Source organism: Gobio gobio (assembly GCF_949357685.1).
Source record: "Gobio gobio genome assembly, chromosome: 23".
Classification (NCBI taxonomy): Eukaryota; Metazoa; Chordata; class Actinopteri; order Cypriniformes; family Gobionidae; genus Gobio; species Gobio gobio.
This window is the reverse complement of record NC_137119.1, coordinates 8415811-8434321: the sequence shown is the minus strand read 5'-3', so window position 1 is coordinate 8434321 and position 18511 is coordinate 8415811. Positions and strand designations below refer to the sequence as shown.

Sequence of the window (18511 nt, the reverse complement as noted above, 5' to 3'; positions counted from 1 at the left end):
TTAAAATTCTAATGTCTTTGACATATGCTTAGTGTGCTTTTCAATGTACTGTAAGTGTATACTTTAATGTCATTTCTATTGAAACTTGTGTCATATTGTAATTAAATGTAATTAACGTAATATCCAATAACACACTCATTAAACTTATAATCAAGTATAAATTGAGTCAAAACATCTAAATAATGACACGATTATTAAAACAATGATTTAAAATGTACTTTAAAGTAAAACTTTTAATGTGACATTATTACAAAGTGAACATTTTAAAAATGTAAGCATGTTAAGAAACAGTCATGAAAGTCTACTTTCTTTATGTACACTTAAGTGGTCTTTTATTTCATTAATATCTGTACGTACAGTAGAATATACTTTTACATTTACATCTTTTACATTTTACACTTTTACATCTTTTACATTTTACATTTAATACAATTAAGCACACTTTCTTACAAGGGGCTAGTTCTAAACATACTGATTTGAATTAACTTACTCAGCAAGATTCTCTTCAAATTGCTCCGTCATGACTGCAGTTAATTTGAAAGAGAAAACTGACTATTGAAAAAGACTACTCGTTTATACTTATTATAGCGGCCCTTGTGTCAATGAATGTAACACATACTAAGTGACACATTTAAGAACACACATAGTTCTAATTGGAATAAATACAGTAGACCAGAAGGCAAAAAATTCTGGTTATTTTCGTCAGAGATAAAGTTGTGCGTACGACTACATTTGTTTGAATTAATGAATTATAGCATTTATTTTAATTAATTATCGAGACGAGGGGTGATTACCTTTGTCTGTTTAGCGTCTCTCTCTATTAACAATGAAGCTGTGTGTTTAATTACTTCAAAACCAGCAATGTTACTCCCTTGTTGCTGAGAAACTGAATATAGTAATTCAGTAGCAAAGCTATTTCATTAATAAAAGTCATGGGGCAGCGTTGATAATGAGCATGATCTCCGAGTAACATAAGTGCAGGTGTACTTCAATGAAAAGAGAGCATTAATATAGAACGGTGATTAAACTGCATTGGAACTACCTGTGCATTAAACAGTTTTATTGCACACCTTCCATCAAGTATTCACACAGACAATGGTATAACTAACATTTAATTTAAGTACAGTAAAACTTTAGTTAAAGGTCCAATTCTCACTATCAACTAGTTGCTTATTAGCATGCATATTACTATGATATTGGCTGTTTATTAATGCTTATTAATTATTAGTGTAATGGACGTAGGCCAGTAAGAGCTGTGTGTGTAAACCTCACTCCCCTGATCTCAAGAGGCACGCTAAGTGACTGGCTTTAACGGCTGCTGTCTTTAGTGTCCTTGATAGAGCGCCCGCCTCCTACGCTGGAGACTAAGGTTCGCATCCCGCTCGGAGCAGGTCAAGTAGGACTGGTTACATTTGGTGCCGTGACCCGGATTGGATTTCGGTTTAGGGGGTGAGTGTAACGGACAAAGGCCAGTAAGAGCTGTGCATGTAAACATCACTCCCTTGGCGCTTGCGGTTACGGTCTTTAGAGTCCTTCTTAGCATGCCCGTCTCCCACGCCGGAAACCAAGGTTCAAATCCCGCTCAAAGTGGCTTGAGTTGGACCGGTTACATTTGGTGCCGTGACCCGGATGGGAGTGAGCTTTAAGGGGTGAGTGTAACGAATTTAGGCCAGTAAGAACCTCACTCCACTGGCCTCAAGAGGAGCACTAGCGGCTACGGTCTATAGCGTCCTTGTTAGCACGCCCTCCTCCCACGCTAGAGAACCCGGTTCGAATCCCCTTTGGAGCGGGTCGAGTAGGACCAGTTACATTTAGTGCTGTGACCAGGATGGAAGTAAGGTTTAAGGGGTGAGTGTAACAGATGTTGGCAAGTAAGTGCTGTGCGTGTAAACCTCACTTCCTTGGCCTTAAGAGGCCCTCTAGCAACTGACACTAGAGGCTGTGGTCTTTAGTGTTTTAGTTGGCGCGCCCGCCTCCCACGCCGGAGACCCTCGTTCGAATCCGGCTCGGAGCGAGTCGAGTAGGACCGGTTATATTTGGTGCCATGACCCGGATGGGAGTGAGGTTTATAGGGTGAGTGTAACGGACTTTGGCCAGTAAGAGCTGTGATTGAAAACCTCACTCCCCTGGCCTCAGTGCACTTTGTCCCAGTCTTTAAAAATGACGGTTATTTTCGACATTAACTAGATCTAGCATTCTGCCTTTGAATCTGACACAGAGATAATGTAAGATTAGATTTGTTTGAATTAATGAATTAAAGGATTTATTTAAATTAATTATCGAGGGGGGGGGGGTGAATTACCTTCGTCTGTTTAGCGTCTCTCTCTATTAACAATTAAGCTGTGTTTGATTAATTTTAAAAAACTGCAATGTTACCACCTCATTGCTTAGACATAGAATGTAGCAATTCAGTAGCGAATTAAAGTCGCAGGGCAGCAAAGTAGTAATAAAAGTTGCAGGGCAGCGTTATAATCGAGTAACGCGTAACATAATGAGTTTCTGTGCTCCTGAATGTTTCTAGCGACTGACGCTAGAGGCTGCGGTCTTTAGTGTTTTAGTTGGCGTGCCCGCCTCCCGCACCGGAGACCCCGGTTCGAATCCTGCTCGGAGCAGGTCAAGTAGGGCCGGTTATATTTGGTGCCGTGACCCGGATGGGAATGAGGTTTAGGGGGGTGAGTGTAACAGACATTAGCCAGTAAGAGCGGGAAAACCTCCCTCTCCTGGCCTCAAGAATCACGCTAGCGACTGATGTTAGAGGCTGCGGTCTTTAGTGTCCCCGACTAAAATTCCACTCGGAGTGGGTCAAGTAGGACCGGTTACATTAGCACATATTAATGCCTTATGACCATATTCTACATCCCTTAATCCTATACATAAACTTAATTATCTTACTAACTATAAATAAGCAGTAATTAGGAGCTTGAGACAAAAGTATGACCGTAAGTACATAGTTAAAGACACCTAATATAAAGTGACCATATTTGTTCAACTTACCTTATTACCTAAAATGCTTGAGATTTGAAAGTTGTGTCTCTTTACTGCAACTATAATGTTTCCACACTTTTTTTATTTTTTGAAAAGACAATTAGTTGATAACTTTTGTAAGGTATTTACTAATTCTAAGTGATATGAATGTGAAAACCATAAGCACTGAACATTTAAAAAAAATTGTTTTAGATTGTCTGTTTTTGTTTTGTAATATAATTTCTGATGTTTTAACATTACATAAAAATGTAAAAATAATGTTTTGTACATTTCTTTCTTTTTCCTGTCTGTGCATTCCCTGGAAATATTGTGTACTCATCTACACTAAACATTCGAACATAAGTATAGTATAGTTTGTGTTTGGCACTGATGCAGAAAATTTTTTAAAAAATGTAAAAAATAAAAAATGTAAATGATGGTCTCCTGTTAAAGGATTTATTTTCTTAGTGAACATTTAGGCGTCAGCCTTTTAACAGGTTAATGATTGAAAGAGGTGCATTTGAAGCTGTTGCCACCTCAAATCATAGCTAAAAATATCTTGAACAGTATGTGCAACAGTTGAATTATAAGTGATACAAAAGAAGGCATTCTGGAGGTCAGGATTGGGCGGCCCTTGACGGCCTGGCATTATAAAAAGAGATGTGTGCCGCGCATACACATACAGGCAAAATGAAGGCCCTTTTGCTCTTGGGATTGGTGGCTGTCGCTCTCTGTGAGCCAACCAGATTTGTGGGGTAAATTCTTGAACATTTTTCCTCTGTTGAACCAAAAAAAATTACACTATGTGGAGTTAATATCCAATATGGTAAAAACAAAATATATATCTCTCTCCACACTTTTCTAGAGATAAAGTCCTACGTCTGACACCTTCAAATGATGAACAAGTGGCAATCATCAAGGAACTGGGCCACAATGTCAAGGTAAAATCTAAACTCTTATTTATGATAGAAAATATTGCCTAATTTATTTTATTTATTCATATTTTGCACAGAAGCCCTGAACAGATAGTAATTTGAACACATAATTTGAACACATATATATATATATATATATATATATATATATATATATATATATATATATATATATATATATATATATATATATATATATATATATATATATATATATATATATATATATATATATAAATATAATAGTACCTTTTTGTCCTTAAATCTGTTAGTAAACAATTAACATGTGGGATCAACCTTGGCCACCAGATGGCACTATCATCAAGCATGAAATGTAATGCTTAAACAAATTATAGTACTTTAACTGTTGATTTATTGTTGAATAATATAATTACAAGAACCATTTGCAAATCTAAATGTAATGTTTCAGTGTCTTCCAATGCAATAAATCTCTCAATTAAATTAATATACTTCAGGATACAAGTAATGGCATCAATATTTACATTTATGAAGGTCATTAAACAATTAGAAATAACTCCACTTGTCAAACATTAGATAGAAAAACATGGGAGGGAGAGGGAAGATTTTTTGGTAACACTTTATTTCGCTAGTCCACTTTAGACATTCTACTAACTATTAGTAACTTTGCAACTACATGTCAACTAAATTGCATTATTAGTAGACTATCTGCTTAATATCTGCTAACACTTTATTTTGATGCCTCAACAGACTGCTGACTATAACTTTGCAAATACATGTCAACTTATTCTACTAACTCGAACCCTAACTTAACAGTCTACAATACTCTAATGACTGGTAGTTGACATGTAATTGCAAAGTTATAGTTAGTTGTATGTCGGCCCCACTTTATATTAGGTGGCCTTAAGTACTATGTACTTACATCAAAAAATAAGTACAATGTACTTACTGTGTTCAAATTGTATTGCAACACACTTTTGCTGATATTGAGGTGGGATACGGGTAGGGTTAGGGACAGGTGTGGTGATATGGGTAAGTTTAAGGGTAGGGTTAGATGTAAGGGAAGTGCCAACAGTGTAATTACAAATGTAACTACAGAAATTAATTACAGATATAATTAAATGCAGGTATATTTTTAAATGTAAGTACAATGTAAAAACATGTATGTACACAATAAGTGCATTGTATCAAATTATTAATTAAAATGTTAGTACATAGTAGTTAAGGCCACCTAATATAAAGTGGGTCCGTATGTCTAAAGTGGACCATTGAAATAAAGTGTAACCAGATTTGTTTTTTGAAAGGCACAAAGACTTTATTCACCTTGCGTTTGAGGGCTTCTGGAATTTTTAAGATCTAAAAATCTATTGATTATAAAATCCTGTATGGCCTTTTTGCTACAGACAGTAGCTTATCATTTTCACAATATGGCAGCAATTTACTTGTAAAAAAAGTGCATGCAGAATGATCCGATATCCATGCATCTAGCAACTATCCATTAGCGTGAATTCAGGTTAATTGGGACACATTTTCCCAGTCATCTCAATGGCAAAAAGTATCCCAATTGACCTGAATTCACCCCCTATACAATTTAAACAAAAAAAATGCCTGGTCACTAAATGCCATATTAAACCAAGTTTTACTGAGAAATGTTGGGAGCACTTTATTTTACAGTCATGGTCCACATGTACATACTGTACTTATTACAGCAATTAAAATAACTGAGTTATAACTGAACTAACCCTGAACCTACCCCTAAACCCAACCTTAACCCATGTTATATTAACCAGTACTTTCTTGGGTAAGTACACTTACTGTAAAATAAAGTGCAACCAAAATGTTTAAAACAATGTGCTTTTTGAGACATTGCTTGAAATCATTTTAAATGGTATTTGTTTTAAACAATGACTCTAGTAGTTGGATTTTTTCAATGCACATCCACGATTTTAGTAAGTGTACGTTCTGCACCCTCTGCAGGTGGATTTATGGAAGCCTGACAGTGCTGACCTCGTGACCATTGGCATGAAGGTTGACATTCATGTTCCTGCAGCCCAGCTTGACATGGTCTCCACCATTTTACAGCAGAGTGGCATGGAAGCTAAGTAAGTATTTGACAAACATGTAAGTTGCCTTGAGACTTTGAAATGAACACAGGCTCATGCCTGCCACTTATATTATGGTTCAGAATGAGTAGCTCCATATGGTATACAATGGCGTGGGATTCTAAAGTACCATATTCAAAGAAAGCCATGTTAGATTTCCCCTCCCAAAATAATGTAATTTTTGATATTAGGATTTATCTGCTGGTGTAAAGCTTTAAAATAGGTCATTGTTTTTGCAGGGTCATGTTTGAAAATCTTCAGGAGGCTGTGGAGGATCAGATGGACAACAAGAGGGTGACAAAAGCCCATGACTACACAAAGTATAACAACTGGGCAACGGTATGACTGCCAGTGCGCTCATAATACCCCTTTAACGTTTTTTTTTCTCAATTCCAGGTGTAATTTGTTTTTTTACTCACCTTCAGATTAATGACTGGGCAATCTCTATCAGCTCTGCCAATCCTAACCTGATCAGCAGGCAGGTGATCGGGAACACTTATGAGGGACGCCCCATGCAACTTCTTACGGTAAAGTCCTGGACCCTTGTGAAAAAAGTAGTACACTTAAAGGGTTAGTTCACCCAAAAATGAAAATTAGCCTTTTATTTACTCACCCTCAAGTCATCCTAGGTGTATATGACATTCTTCTTTCAGACGAATAAAATCGGAGTTATATAAAAAAGTCCTGGCTCTTCCAAGCTTTATAATGGCAGTTAATTGTTGCTTCGTTTTTGAAGTCCATAAAAGTGCATCTATCCATCATAACTGGTCCACACGGCTCCGGGGGGTTAATAAAGACCTTCTGAAGCGAAGTGATGCGTTTGTGTAAGAACAAATATCCATATTTAAAACAACCAGCAGCCATATCACCCTGCAGCCCAAGACTGGTTTCCCACTGAAGCTAAGCAGGGCTGAGCCTGGTTAGTACCTGGATGGGAGACCAACTGGGAAAACCAGGTAGCTGCTGTTAGAGGTGTTAGTGAGGCCAGCAGGGGGTGCTCACCCTGTGGTCTGTGTGGGTCCTAACACCCCAGTATAGTGATTGGGACACTATACTGTAACAAGCACCGTCCTTCCGATGAGATGTTAAACCGAGATCCTGACTCTCTGTGGTCATTAAAAATCCCAGGATGTCCTTCGATAAAGAGTAGGGTTGTAACCCCGGCATCCTGGCCAAATTTGCCCATTGGCCCCTCTCCATCATGGCCTCCTAATCATCCCCATATACAGATTGGCTTCATCACTCTGTCTCCTCTCCACCAATCAGCTGGTGTGTGGTGGGCGTTCTGGCACAATATGGCTGTCGTCGCATCATCCAGGTGGTGCTGCACATTGGTGGTGGTTGAGGAGATTCCCCCTTCTATATGTAAAGCGCTTTGAGTGCCTAGAAAAGCGCTATATAAATGTAACAAATTCTTATATTTAAAACTTTATAAAGTAAAATATCTAGCTTCCAAAGAAGAATGTCATATACACCTAGGATGACTTGAGGGTGAGTATCCCTTTAACATACTTTTAAAAAGAGAACTTATTAGAGAAACAATATACTTTAAAATAATACACAAGTGTGAATTGAATGTAGTTTTATGAATTTATACACTTAATTGGGCAATACTTTATTTTGCAGTGTCCTTGTTACACGTTACATGTAGTTACTATAGCAATTACTATAAATTGTGTATAATTACATGACAATAACCCTAAACCGACCCTATAGTAAGTACATGTAGTTAATTATTACACAGAGACCTTAAAATAAAATGTAATCCTTAATTGCATGTTAATTGCAAAAATGCAAAAGTATTATAAATATATGAAATGGATTTGTTCAAATGCTGACCTTTAGAGTGCTTTATGATGCGCTTAGGATTTATTTATATGCAAAATATACTTTAATTGAAATTTGTACTTACACATTTGTAACAAAGTTGCAATAGTACATTTAAAATAACTTAACTTAAATTATGGTTGTCAATACAATTAGTAGACTTAAGTGGCTGTTTATTTAATTATCTGCAAGTAAAGTTTTTAAAGATTTAAAGTACACTTTCAGCACAATTAAGGTAATTATGGTTGGTTTTAACAATAAAAACACTATTTATTTATTTATTTATTTATTTTTCTCTTCCAGGTTGGAAAGAGGACAGGATCTGCTAAGCCCGCGGTCTTCATGGACTGTGGCTTTCACGCCAGAGAATGGATCACTCCTGCTTTCTGTCAGTGGTTTGTAAATGAGGTAGGATAAATCTTTTTTTTTTTAAATTTATCTTTCATTCAAGAGATCTATAAATCTAAACTTTATTTTACTCATGGCCAGGCTGTGTCCACCTATGGAAGTGATCCTGAGATGACCAACCTTCTGGATAGAATGGACTTCTTTGTTCTGCCTGTCTTCAACATTGATGGCTATGAATACACCTGGACCAATGTAGGTTCAAAACATTTGTGTTACCAAAATATATTATTCATATGCTCTACAATTCATGAATGATATTTAACCTCTTAAAATCCAAGGACCCTGGTAAGGAGGCTTTTTTTTTAATCTAAATTCTTATCCTTAAAAAGTACTTTCAGTTTTTCTTTAGCCAGCATTAGCATTGCTGTTCTTTCTGTATTTACTACTTTCAGTACCAATACCAATATGGTGTTGTTAGACGCTTCACTGCATCAATCGATCATCATGATCGTCTCTGAGTTTTATGTAAATTACACTAATACTAGTGAGTTTTAGTTAGTGCTCTACACAATAATGAATTCCCCTACTGTCCAACACAAAAAGATGCAACTTGGTCATTACTGCTCAGGATTTTCTCCGTCTTCGAAACTTTCCACCTTGTGTTTGCCGTCCTGATGTTTATGCTCGTTTTTTTGTCTTTGGCGGGCTTTCTGTCTTCAGACCTTCTTCATCCGTTCAGGTATTGATTAAAGGGTTAGTTCACCCAAAAATGAAAATTAGCGCATGATTTACTCTCCCTCAGCTCAACCTAGGTGTATACGACATTCTTCTTTCAGACGAACACAATCAGAATTATATAAAAAAAGTCCTGGCTCTTCCAAGCTTTATAATGGCAGTGAATTCAACTTACGGAAAAAGTGCTTACGCTACATCTGACGTGTTTAACTGGTGTGTCATCATGTCATCAGACGTAGCATAAGCATTTTGAACTGCGAGAGGCGCTACACTTTTTCCGTAAGTTGAATACGAAAGACGGTCCACCGAAAGTTAGAAATTTTACTTGATAACGTTTTAAATATGGATATTTTTCTTACACAAATGCATGGCTTCGCTTCAGAAGGCCTTTATTAACCCCCCGGAGCCGTGTTGAGCAGTTATATGATGGATAGATGCACTTTTATGGACTTCAAAAACAAAGCAACATTCACTGCCATTATAAAGCTTGGAAGAGCCAGGACTTTTTTTAATGTAACTCTGATTGTGTTCGTCTGAAAGAAGAATGTCATATACACCTAGGATGAGCTAGGATGGGCTAATTTTCTTTTTTGGGTGAACTAACCTTTTAAAAGCAGACTTCATATTTTTCTTTTTTGGGCCCTAACTAGGCCACGGCGAGGATATGAACCGTAATGCCGTGCTACAAATATCAAACAGTAAAAACTCCCATTCAGTGTCGGTTTTCAATCCGATCAAGTGTTTACATGTCCTCTCAATTGGATTACAGAAGGAATAACCCACCCCTTACAATCCAAATGACATTTTAATCAGATCTGGCCAATTCATTCCGATTGATGTGGTTGCATGTGACACTTTTATTATGATTACAATCTGATTATTAGGGTCCATGTAAACGCAGCTGGTGTCTCCACTGGTAATGTGTGTTGTGTAATAAGTAGCCTATGTTCCGTTGTCTAATTTCCACTCTTTACGTCACCAAACAGCTCTGCGCTACTAGTGTAGGCTATCTACAGATGTGGCAGCCAATAAATGCAAGGATTATTTTGACGTTTAAATCAAAATACATTACATAAGGATGGTGACCCGCATCATACATAATTTAAAAAACTTTTTATCTCTTTCCTCGCCAGCGTTTAAAAAGGTTGCCAGCCAGCGTCAGTATTTTTGATCATTTTCACAAATTTCATGGCCATCGAAATCTGACCATGCAATATATCAAACGAAAGAAAAGGCGCTCTGCTTAAAAAAAAAGCGTTTTCGATGTGTGTGCATCATTTTAGGTGATTACACACAAAAATATATAATGTATATATGGTGAAGAGTGAAAAATAATGATCTGAAAATTCTTGTGTTGACCATATAGAACAGGATGTGGAGAAAGACTCGATCCAGGAACAGTGGCACCACCTGTATCGGTACTGACCCCAACAGAAACTTTGATGCTGGATGGTGCAGTGAGTACAGGATTATTAAAGCGATTATTAAAGTGATTAACTAATCTAATAGCTATTGCCTGATCAGAACCTTTCTTTTTCCAGTGATATTCCTCTGACCTTTTCCTTTTTGTAATGTCTCTCAGCCATATCTCTTTCTACAATCTTTCTTCAAATCTCTCTCTTGCTCACTCTCTCTCCTGCCCGATGCTGATACGCACACACACAGTTTGCGGTACACATTGTTAGCCACTCGGTTGCTTACTCTCATGACACATTGCAACACAGCTAAAAGCAATATGTTTGACCTTTTATTGAAAGTAGCCTATATTTACTTACCTGGTGAGACATGCCGTCACAAGCACCCGCAAGAGTATGCTGTATTTTTATAATTCTCTTTCCATTATTGAAAAAAATATATATATGTTTGTACATTTTTTAACATATTTTGTGTGAAAATAAATCATAAAAGTGGTTATTTTGTTTAAAAACCTTATAAATGTATGCAGTGGCAAGGTGACATGGGTCAAAAGACACACAGGACAAATACTTTAGCTAAAATAATATGTTTTTAATAATGTCTAAGTTAAAACTTTGCAAAGTTTGCACAATTTTCTGTTTGTTTTTGTTCAATAAATATGATGTCATTAAAATATGTTAATATACAAATATATTTTAAAAATACAGAAACAAAATTATTTAAAAAAGTAAAGATTCTGAAAGCATTAAATGAGATCCCGTAATGATTTAATATAGATTTACAGCAGTAACATTAAATCCTATTTTATTATATGAAATTATTAATAACATATATATATATATATTTTAAATATGATGGTTTAATTTTACATTTGTCGATTATCTCTAAGGTGGACAAATGAAATTTACCATCTGAATCTAACCATGTCATGTCAACAAATGGAAAAGTCAGCCAGATATGTATTATCATGTTAATTATGGTGCCTTTAATCCCGACACCAGGGGCACTTTTTATCCCAAATACCATACTTCTACTTATTCTTCCGTTATCGAAAAACTGTTGCTATAAAACTGAAAGTCTTTAAGAAGACCTTTGTCTCACAATATATTCAATAATTTTAGCGATTCTCTTTTGCTACTTTTAAAAAACATCAAACATTTAAAAAAACATAAAATAGCACAGAATCAACATTGCGCTGCTGTCTGCGATCACGTGAAGGATCAGATACATTTCCACATGCATCTTGAAAAGCGGATGTTTTGGAAAGTGCTGAGTCAAGATTTTGTGCCATCTAGTGGTTTACAGGAAAATATAATCAAAGGAGCCTTTAGCTCCGTTGTTCCCCAATTCAACTGCCGTTGTCAATTATTCCTTACACAATGTATGCCGTTATCTTTCCAGCCACTGGAGCGTCCAGCAACCCTTGCAGTGACACCTACTGTGGAAGCAGCCCAGAATCTGAGATTGAGTCCAAGAATTTGGCCAACTTCATCCGCACCAACAAATCTATCATCAAGGCCTACATGACAGTCCACTCATATTCCCAGCTGCTCCTCTTCCCCTATTCCTACAAATATGGCCTGTCTGCTGACCACTCAGAGCTGGTACCTGCTCATAAACACATACACACATTGTAGCACACTACAAAAAATGTCAATTGCATTTTCATATAATTTAATTTCTCAGAGTGTTAACTCTTTATTGGCATGTGCTTTGTGACCTGAGCCTTAACTTGTAACTTGTCTTTTTTTGTTAGCTGAGTGTGTCTCAGGGAGCTATTGCAGCTCTGCGCACCCTGTACGGAACCAAATACACTAGCGGCCCTGGTGCTGCGACCATCTGTGAGTATTAAGAGTCCAAGATAAAAGCTCTGATTCAAAACCTATGAGGTGAGATGCCTGCTTCAATCTAGGCATCTATCAAACACGAATGTTATGAATGTTATGAACCTCACAATTCACAGTTGATTGCAGAAGATGTTAGCATGTTGTTAAGCTAACAGTGCTAAGCTAGGATTTTCCGACTGGCTTTTGGATCATTGCAGAAAATCAATTGACCAACAAAAGTTTATGATTCTTCTTATATCGTTTCTTATACGTTTCTTTTTTCTTTTCATCATGACAATCTTCACAAATTAACATACTTTTATGAATTTTATGCCAGAAGTAAAAAATCACTCATGATTTGACATGAACATCAACATCACTAACCATCTGACAACTTTTTCAGTATTAATTCATTTATTTAAAAATGATTTTATTAACCATAGACTTTATTTCAGACATTTAACCATAAAAAAAAACACTTGACTTTAGGACAATGGAATCGGAAATGGTAAAATTCCAACGTGGGTGAACGTGATTTCACCAAGTGCAACATGAGCCTGGATCAACTTCTTTTTGATCCTGGAACAACATCTCAATCAACCAATCAGATTTGAGGGACAAGTTTACAGTTTATGTCAAGTTTAGGCTTTCAACCAGGGTTAGGTGCTTCTACATCAGTGTTAATCACCATCATTCCCTCTGATTTTAGGGATAACTTATGGGTAGGGTTAGATTTAGGGGTAGAGATATGGTTATGATGATCAACAAAATATGTTGATCCACAAACATGTCTCACTTGGCAAAATCACGTGACCTGCTGACGTATTAGTGTTTTTGCCCTATAAAAATGTCATCCCTCATAATAAATACAAAGTATATAAATATGGGATACATCATTTTGGTAACACTTTATTTTAATGGTCCCTTTTGCACATTATGTTGACTATAAGTAACGTTGCACTTACATTTCAACTAACAATAGAGTATTAGTAGACTGTCTGGTTAATATCTGCTAACTCTTTATTGTTGTGATGGTCTTCCAACAGACATTCTACTGACTTGAAGTACCTTTGCATCTACGCCAACTTATTCTAACCCTAACTCTACCAGTCTAATAATACTCTACTAACACTTTGTTGAGAGTTAGTAGACATGTAGGTACAACATGACTTATGGTCAACAAAATGGGCCCTATCATAAACCCAGCGCAACGTGCCGCCAGGTGCGACGCAAGTGTTTTTTCAGTTATCATTTTCACATCCTGTGCCAAGTTGTTTAAATATCAAATGCACCCATGTCCATCTGTTCGCCCATGTGCATGCTGGTCTGAAAACCAGGTGTGTTCAGGTGCATTTTTGATGCGTTTCTATTTTGAGGAACTGAAAACGACTGCGCAATTTTTTTTTTTGTTATTTAAAGAGCACATTGGAAATATGCGCCTATAGGCGGGTGCCCAAAACGCGTACACTTTGATTATTACACACAGGGTCACACAGCATCACACAAACATTTTTAAATATTAAAAATAAAAGGATTCGTCTCTGGAGAAGCGTTAAATTTTTCTGCTCACAAATTCTGCCATGTAAATAGTGAATCCACCATGGTGTGAGCGCAACTGGCTTTTAAAGGGAATGGGAGATGAGACTTTGATTGGTTTATAGCACGTTACGGCCAAAACACACCCATTACTCATTAAGAGATTAGGTACAACCCTTTTAGACCATGTGCCGGGCGCGCCGACTATTTTTCCCGTCATTAAACTAGCAAAAGTGGATTCGGACACACCCTAAGAGATTGTTAACTCCTTAAGCTTCATGAGCACGTGCACGGGTTGAAGCGCTATTTTTAGCACGAGTGTAATGTTTGTTAATAGATTTAACGTAAAAAAACATCATTAATCTTGACAAACTATATATCATTCTAAAGGTCTAAACCTCAAGCATCGAGGACAGACCACTGTTTTTCAATGAAAAGCTTATAACGGCTGTATTTTTGCATGAATGTAAGCAATACACATCAAAACAATTATCTGTTTGAGAATTATCAACTCTGATTGCTTTTTAGTAGAGTCCCAAGTGTCTTCTTTCCAAAGATACCTTAATTGTGCCTGTAGCACACTGTTCTCAGGAGCTATAATTGTTTTAATTCAGGTAGGTCGTTTTCAGCTGTGAGCCCCAAAGTGGGGTTGCAGTTTAACAGGTTAAAATAGGGCCCAATGTGTTAAAAAGAACATCAAAATAACGTGAAACCATATATTTTAATGAAACTATAAACATTATACATCTTACATTACTTATCGTTTACCCTGTAAAATAACTTAAAAACAGTGGTTCTTAAACAGATCATACAAAAAGTATAATTTCTGACTAAATCATTTGCAACTGTACTGCTGAGTATAAACATGAACTATGAGTAATATTAGTTTGATTATATTAATATTAAGTAAGCTATTCTTTTTTTAATTATATGTTCTATTAATAATATATTGCAACCTACATTAAAGCTGCTGTCCGTAACTTTGAATCCATTTTCCAAACCGTGTTTTTGTCTTACCCTGGATCATTATGGTACTCTTATAATAAGTGATTATATTGGGACTATTTCAGACCGGACTGGTAGGAACCGCTGCGTGAACTCGCCATAGACATAAGAAGTAGCTCCGGCTGCAATGATCTTCCGCAAAACGCATGCAGTTCTGTTTATTAACCGCTAGAGCGCAAAAAGTTATGGACTGCAGCTTTAAGTACATGTAGTTAATTAATATTACGCAGTACTTATTTAAGTAGGTACAATGTAACCACGTCACCTTAAAATAAAAAGTAACATTTTAATGTTTGATAAAAAAAATATTTTATATTATTATGCCTATGTATGATATAGGAAAGTATATTTTTAAAATGTACTCATTATGTGGTGTAGCTACAATCTGCGAGTGCTATGTACAGTTTGACCAAGAAAACACAGATCAGGAGCCATTTTGCAGGTAGTGAGCAGATTTTTACCGATTTGTGCTTCCCTAAACATGACCTTTATCATTGCAGACCCTGCTGCTGGTGGCTCTGACGACTGGGCTTATGACCTGGGTGTGAAGTACTCGTACACATTCGAGCTGCGTGACGAAGGTCGTTATGGTTTCCTGCTGCCCGAGTCCCAGATCAAGCCCACTTGTGAGGAGACCATGCTGGCTGTCAAATACATCGCTAGCCATGTGCTCAACAACCTGTACTGAGAGAGAACTGTCTGATAGAAAGCCTTATGAATACATGAGGCTTTGTTTCTTATAAAATGGAACGCGGCTGTGCATTCTGACATCAATTCACTGCAAATCTCAAAATACCTTGATCAGTAAAGCAATAAATCATAAAAGTCTGCGTGTTGAATGATATCTGATTCAAAGTGCAATATGATAGAGACATCCATTAGATAGAAGCAATTAACAGATATGCATACCATTCAAAATATACAGTGGCCCAAAGAGTATTTGGACACTTTTTCACACTTGTCTGAATGTGATTGCACATTATAAAATATAAAAAGTGGCATCTGCAAACAAATGAGGCTTGATCATTTTGGCAGGTTATTTTAATGTTGATGTTTTAGTGATTTTTAGTGGATGTATTAAGTCAGTTCCCCTCAAAATTGTTTCCTACTGTATGATCCACACTAAAAAAAATAGCTTGTTGGTCTAAACTAATCACCTATTTCCACACAGTTGAACTGATTTATTTGAACTTAAACTAGGTTAATTGTACTTATGAGTACAATCCATCCTAATTGAATGAGATCAAACCAATTACCATTGTGGTGAAGAGGTGAGCTTGTGCTTAGGTTGTGAGTAGCTGTCGTACACACACATTTTCCATGATTGTTTGAATGAGAGGGGTAAAACTGATGACCATATAATAGACTATGTAAATTATATGTTGGCTCTCAAACTAAATGATCATATTTATAAAAAAAATTTTTTTTTTAAACTTTTAAAATAAAAATTACATTTACAGTAAACAACCGTATTTAATTGTGCAAAGTGAAATCTGAATCACCGAATCTTGTAGAGACAGAGAGAATGAGCAGGAGCAACTTTCGATGAATGAAGCAGGATCTGCAACATCTCTATCTGCGTTTATGCCTCCATGTCCTCCTGATTGCCTCATAGACAGTAAAAGATTGCCTACGAGCTTCTCCGCGGGTCTATACGGTAATTTGCTCAACAGCGCGACACAGTCGCGTGGTTATGACGCAATCGTTAGCCTATATTTTACAAAAACAGCTTCAACGGGGCGATAGTGTAAGATACAAGGTAATGGAGCCTTTTATCCATTGTCGTGTTTGTTTAGAAATAAACAATGGACGAACGGAGTCTTTAAGCATCTCAGATGTAAAGATATTCACTGTCAAAGTGAGGCCAAAATGAATGGGAGTCAATGGGATGCTAACAGCAGGTGATGGCTTGGTTAGCAATGGCCGCGCCTCTGGAGGGTACGCTTTCCGGGGGCTGGATTACCCATCCATAATAAAGGCTAGATGTCTCGTGCGCGCTGCTGGCCAATGGAGGTCGACGTCTGCACCTGTCGGCCATCTTGTCACAGGCAGCTCGCACACTCCTAACATTGTTTTCATGGGTGCTTGCACTTTTTAAATAACCATAACTTGCTCAATTTTCTACCGATTTCCAAACTGTTTGGTTTGTTATAAACGCCAGAGATGTAGTTATGACACTGCATACTTATGAACAATTATTCATAATTTGTTCAAGCATCCATAATTATAGCCACGTTAATAACGTTTGAAAGAAACCCAACCATTTGTAAATCCGTCAAGATTTCATTGAGATAAGAGTATTTGTGTAATGTTATTTTACTGTAAAATTACATTAAATGTAAGGTTAGATCAATTACAGTTATTCACCGTATATAGTAGGCCTACGGAAAATGTCTGTTAACCAGTTAGCTGTAATCAACTTTACGTGAATTGTGCCTCGTCACGGCACAGCGCGGAGGAATCCAATGTTTTGGGGAGAATGTGCGGCTGTCAGTCACCGTGCTGGTGTGGATACTGTCATTCAGAATCACAGATTATACTTTTTGAAAGTATGACCAACATAAGAGTTTTCACCCGAAAATGTCATCTGAACAAGTAAGTAGATAACATCCACTTTTGTTCTGACCAACTAAGGGGGAAAAAGCATTGCAGTAGGCCAAATCGCGATGATTAAATCTAACGACCGCGCTTATCGTCAAACCATGCAAATTATACTTTGTTTAGAAATTGTTAATATTAACAACATCAGCATAGCGTGCCTACATTTAATGTGTATCAGGGCTACCTGCAGTTCAGTTTCCATATCTGTGTCATCTAATTTCTAACTGTCATACCAACAAATGAATGTGGAGTAACGTTAGGGGTGAATTGCTCCCTCTCATCTAGCGCATAATAATTTATATTTACCACAATGCTCATAGCAAAACGAGAAAGGCACAACAAAGAAAACTCCGTAACTGTATGAATTACGCGAACGAGTGTGCTTCTATTACATAATTTAACCTTTGAAATGTCTTGTCCAGCAGAAAAAAGCAGTCTCTGCATCCGTTTTGAACCCCTTTAAAACACGGTGTTCATTTTTACATTTTTACTTTTACCATTAAAACGATCATTTTTTACAGTGTAGCATGCAAGTATTGATCATGTAAAAAACCTCATAACTGGCATTAGCACAGTAAAAGCTCATTGAGAACCACATTAATTTCCCAGATCAATGTCCCATAACACCTGATAAATTTCCCATAACATCAAATGTTAACAGGTCTTTCCCTTTACTAAAAAACACATTAAACAGCACTCAATTTCAACATTTACTCTCCTGATCTATCCCTATGCAAAGCATGCTGGGAAATAGAAATCCACTGCCCAGATTCAGTCAATGCAACATAAATATTTAATTTAGTCCCAACACAAATGGTGTATGTTAACTGAACATACAAATTTCATTTCATTTAACGTAATACAATTGAGTTAAGTAAAAAACTAAAGATTTGTGTTGTTTCAGCTTATTTTAATTAAATAAACTGAGCAAACAGCTAGAATATTTTTTTTTTGAGTGCACTAACAACTAGAAAGACATGTATTTTGTCTTAATTTTGAATACTACATCTGTTGTATTATCATTTGAAACCAAGCAAACTTGTTTTTTCTAAATGTTTTGCTTGAAATATGTGTTTGTGCTGCTAATCTGTAAAATACTATTTGGTTGTGCTATATTTTTCTAAAATGAATTGCACTTGGTTTGTCATTTTTATATAATACAAATACATTTAAACATTTTTAGTGTGGCTTGAGAGTCCAAGTTTTTTGGGGGCTGTTTATAGTCATTTCAATGTCC

The 18511-nt window shown here is 36.6% G+C and overlaps 1 protein-coding gene across 1 annotated transcript; it reads left to right on the top strand.

The window, feature by feature from the left end:
- The first annotated feature begins 3577 nt into the window (after positions 1 to 3577).
- On the top strand, positions 3578 to 15679 carry cpb1 (carboxypeptidase B1 (tissue)). Its single transcript, XM_079805848.1, has 11 exons — positions 3578 to 3719; positions 3830 to 3905; positions 5856 to 5980; positions 6220 to 6319; positions 6406 to 6507; positions 8111 to 8215; positions 8297 to 8407; positions 10257 to 10347; positions 11708 to 11910; positions 12063 to 12147; positions 15174 to 15679. The coding sequence occupies exons 1-11, from the start codon at positions 3625 to 3627 to the stop codon at positions 15359 to 15361; spliced, it is 1281 nt and encodes a 426-aa protein (XP_079661974.1). The 5' UTR covers positions 3578 to 3624; the 3' UTR covers positions 15362 to 15679.
- Positions 15680 to 18511: the final 2832 nt, after the last annotated feature.

Bases quoted from the DNA above. Each gene is read 5' to 3' on its own strand.
- cpb1 (XM_079805848.1), top strand. From the start codon at position 3,625: ATGTGTGCCGCGCATACACATACAGGCAAAATGAAGGCCCTTTTGCTC. The intron at 5,981-6,219 runs GTAAGTATTTGA...TTGTTTTTGCAG, and splicing joins CAGAGTGGCATGGAAGCTAA to GGTCATGTTTGAAAATCTTC. The intron at 6,508-8,110 runs GTAAAGTCCTGG...TTTCTCTTCCAG, and splicing joins GCCCCATGCAACTTCTTACG to GTTGGAAAGAGGACAGGATC.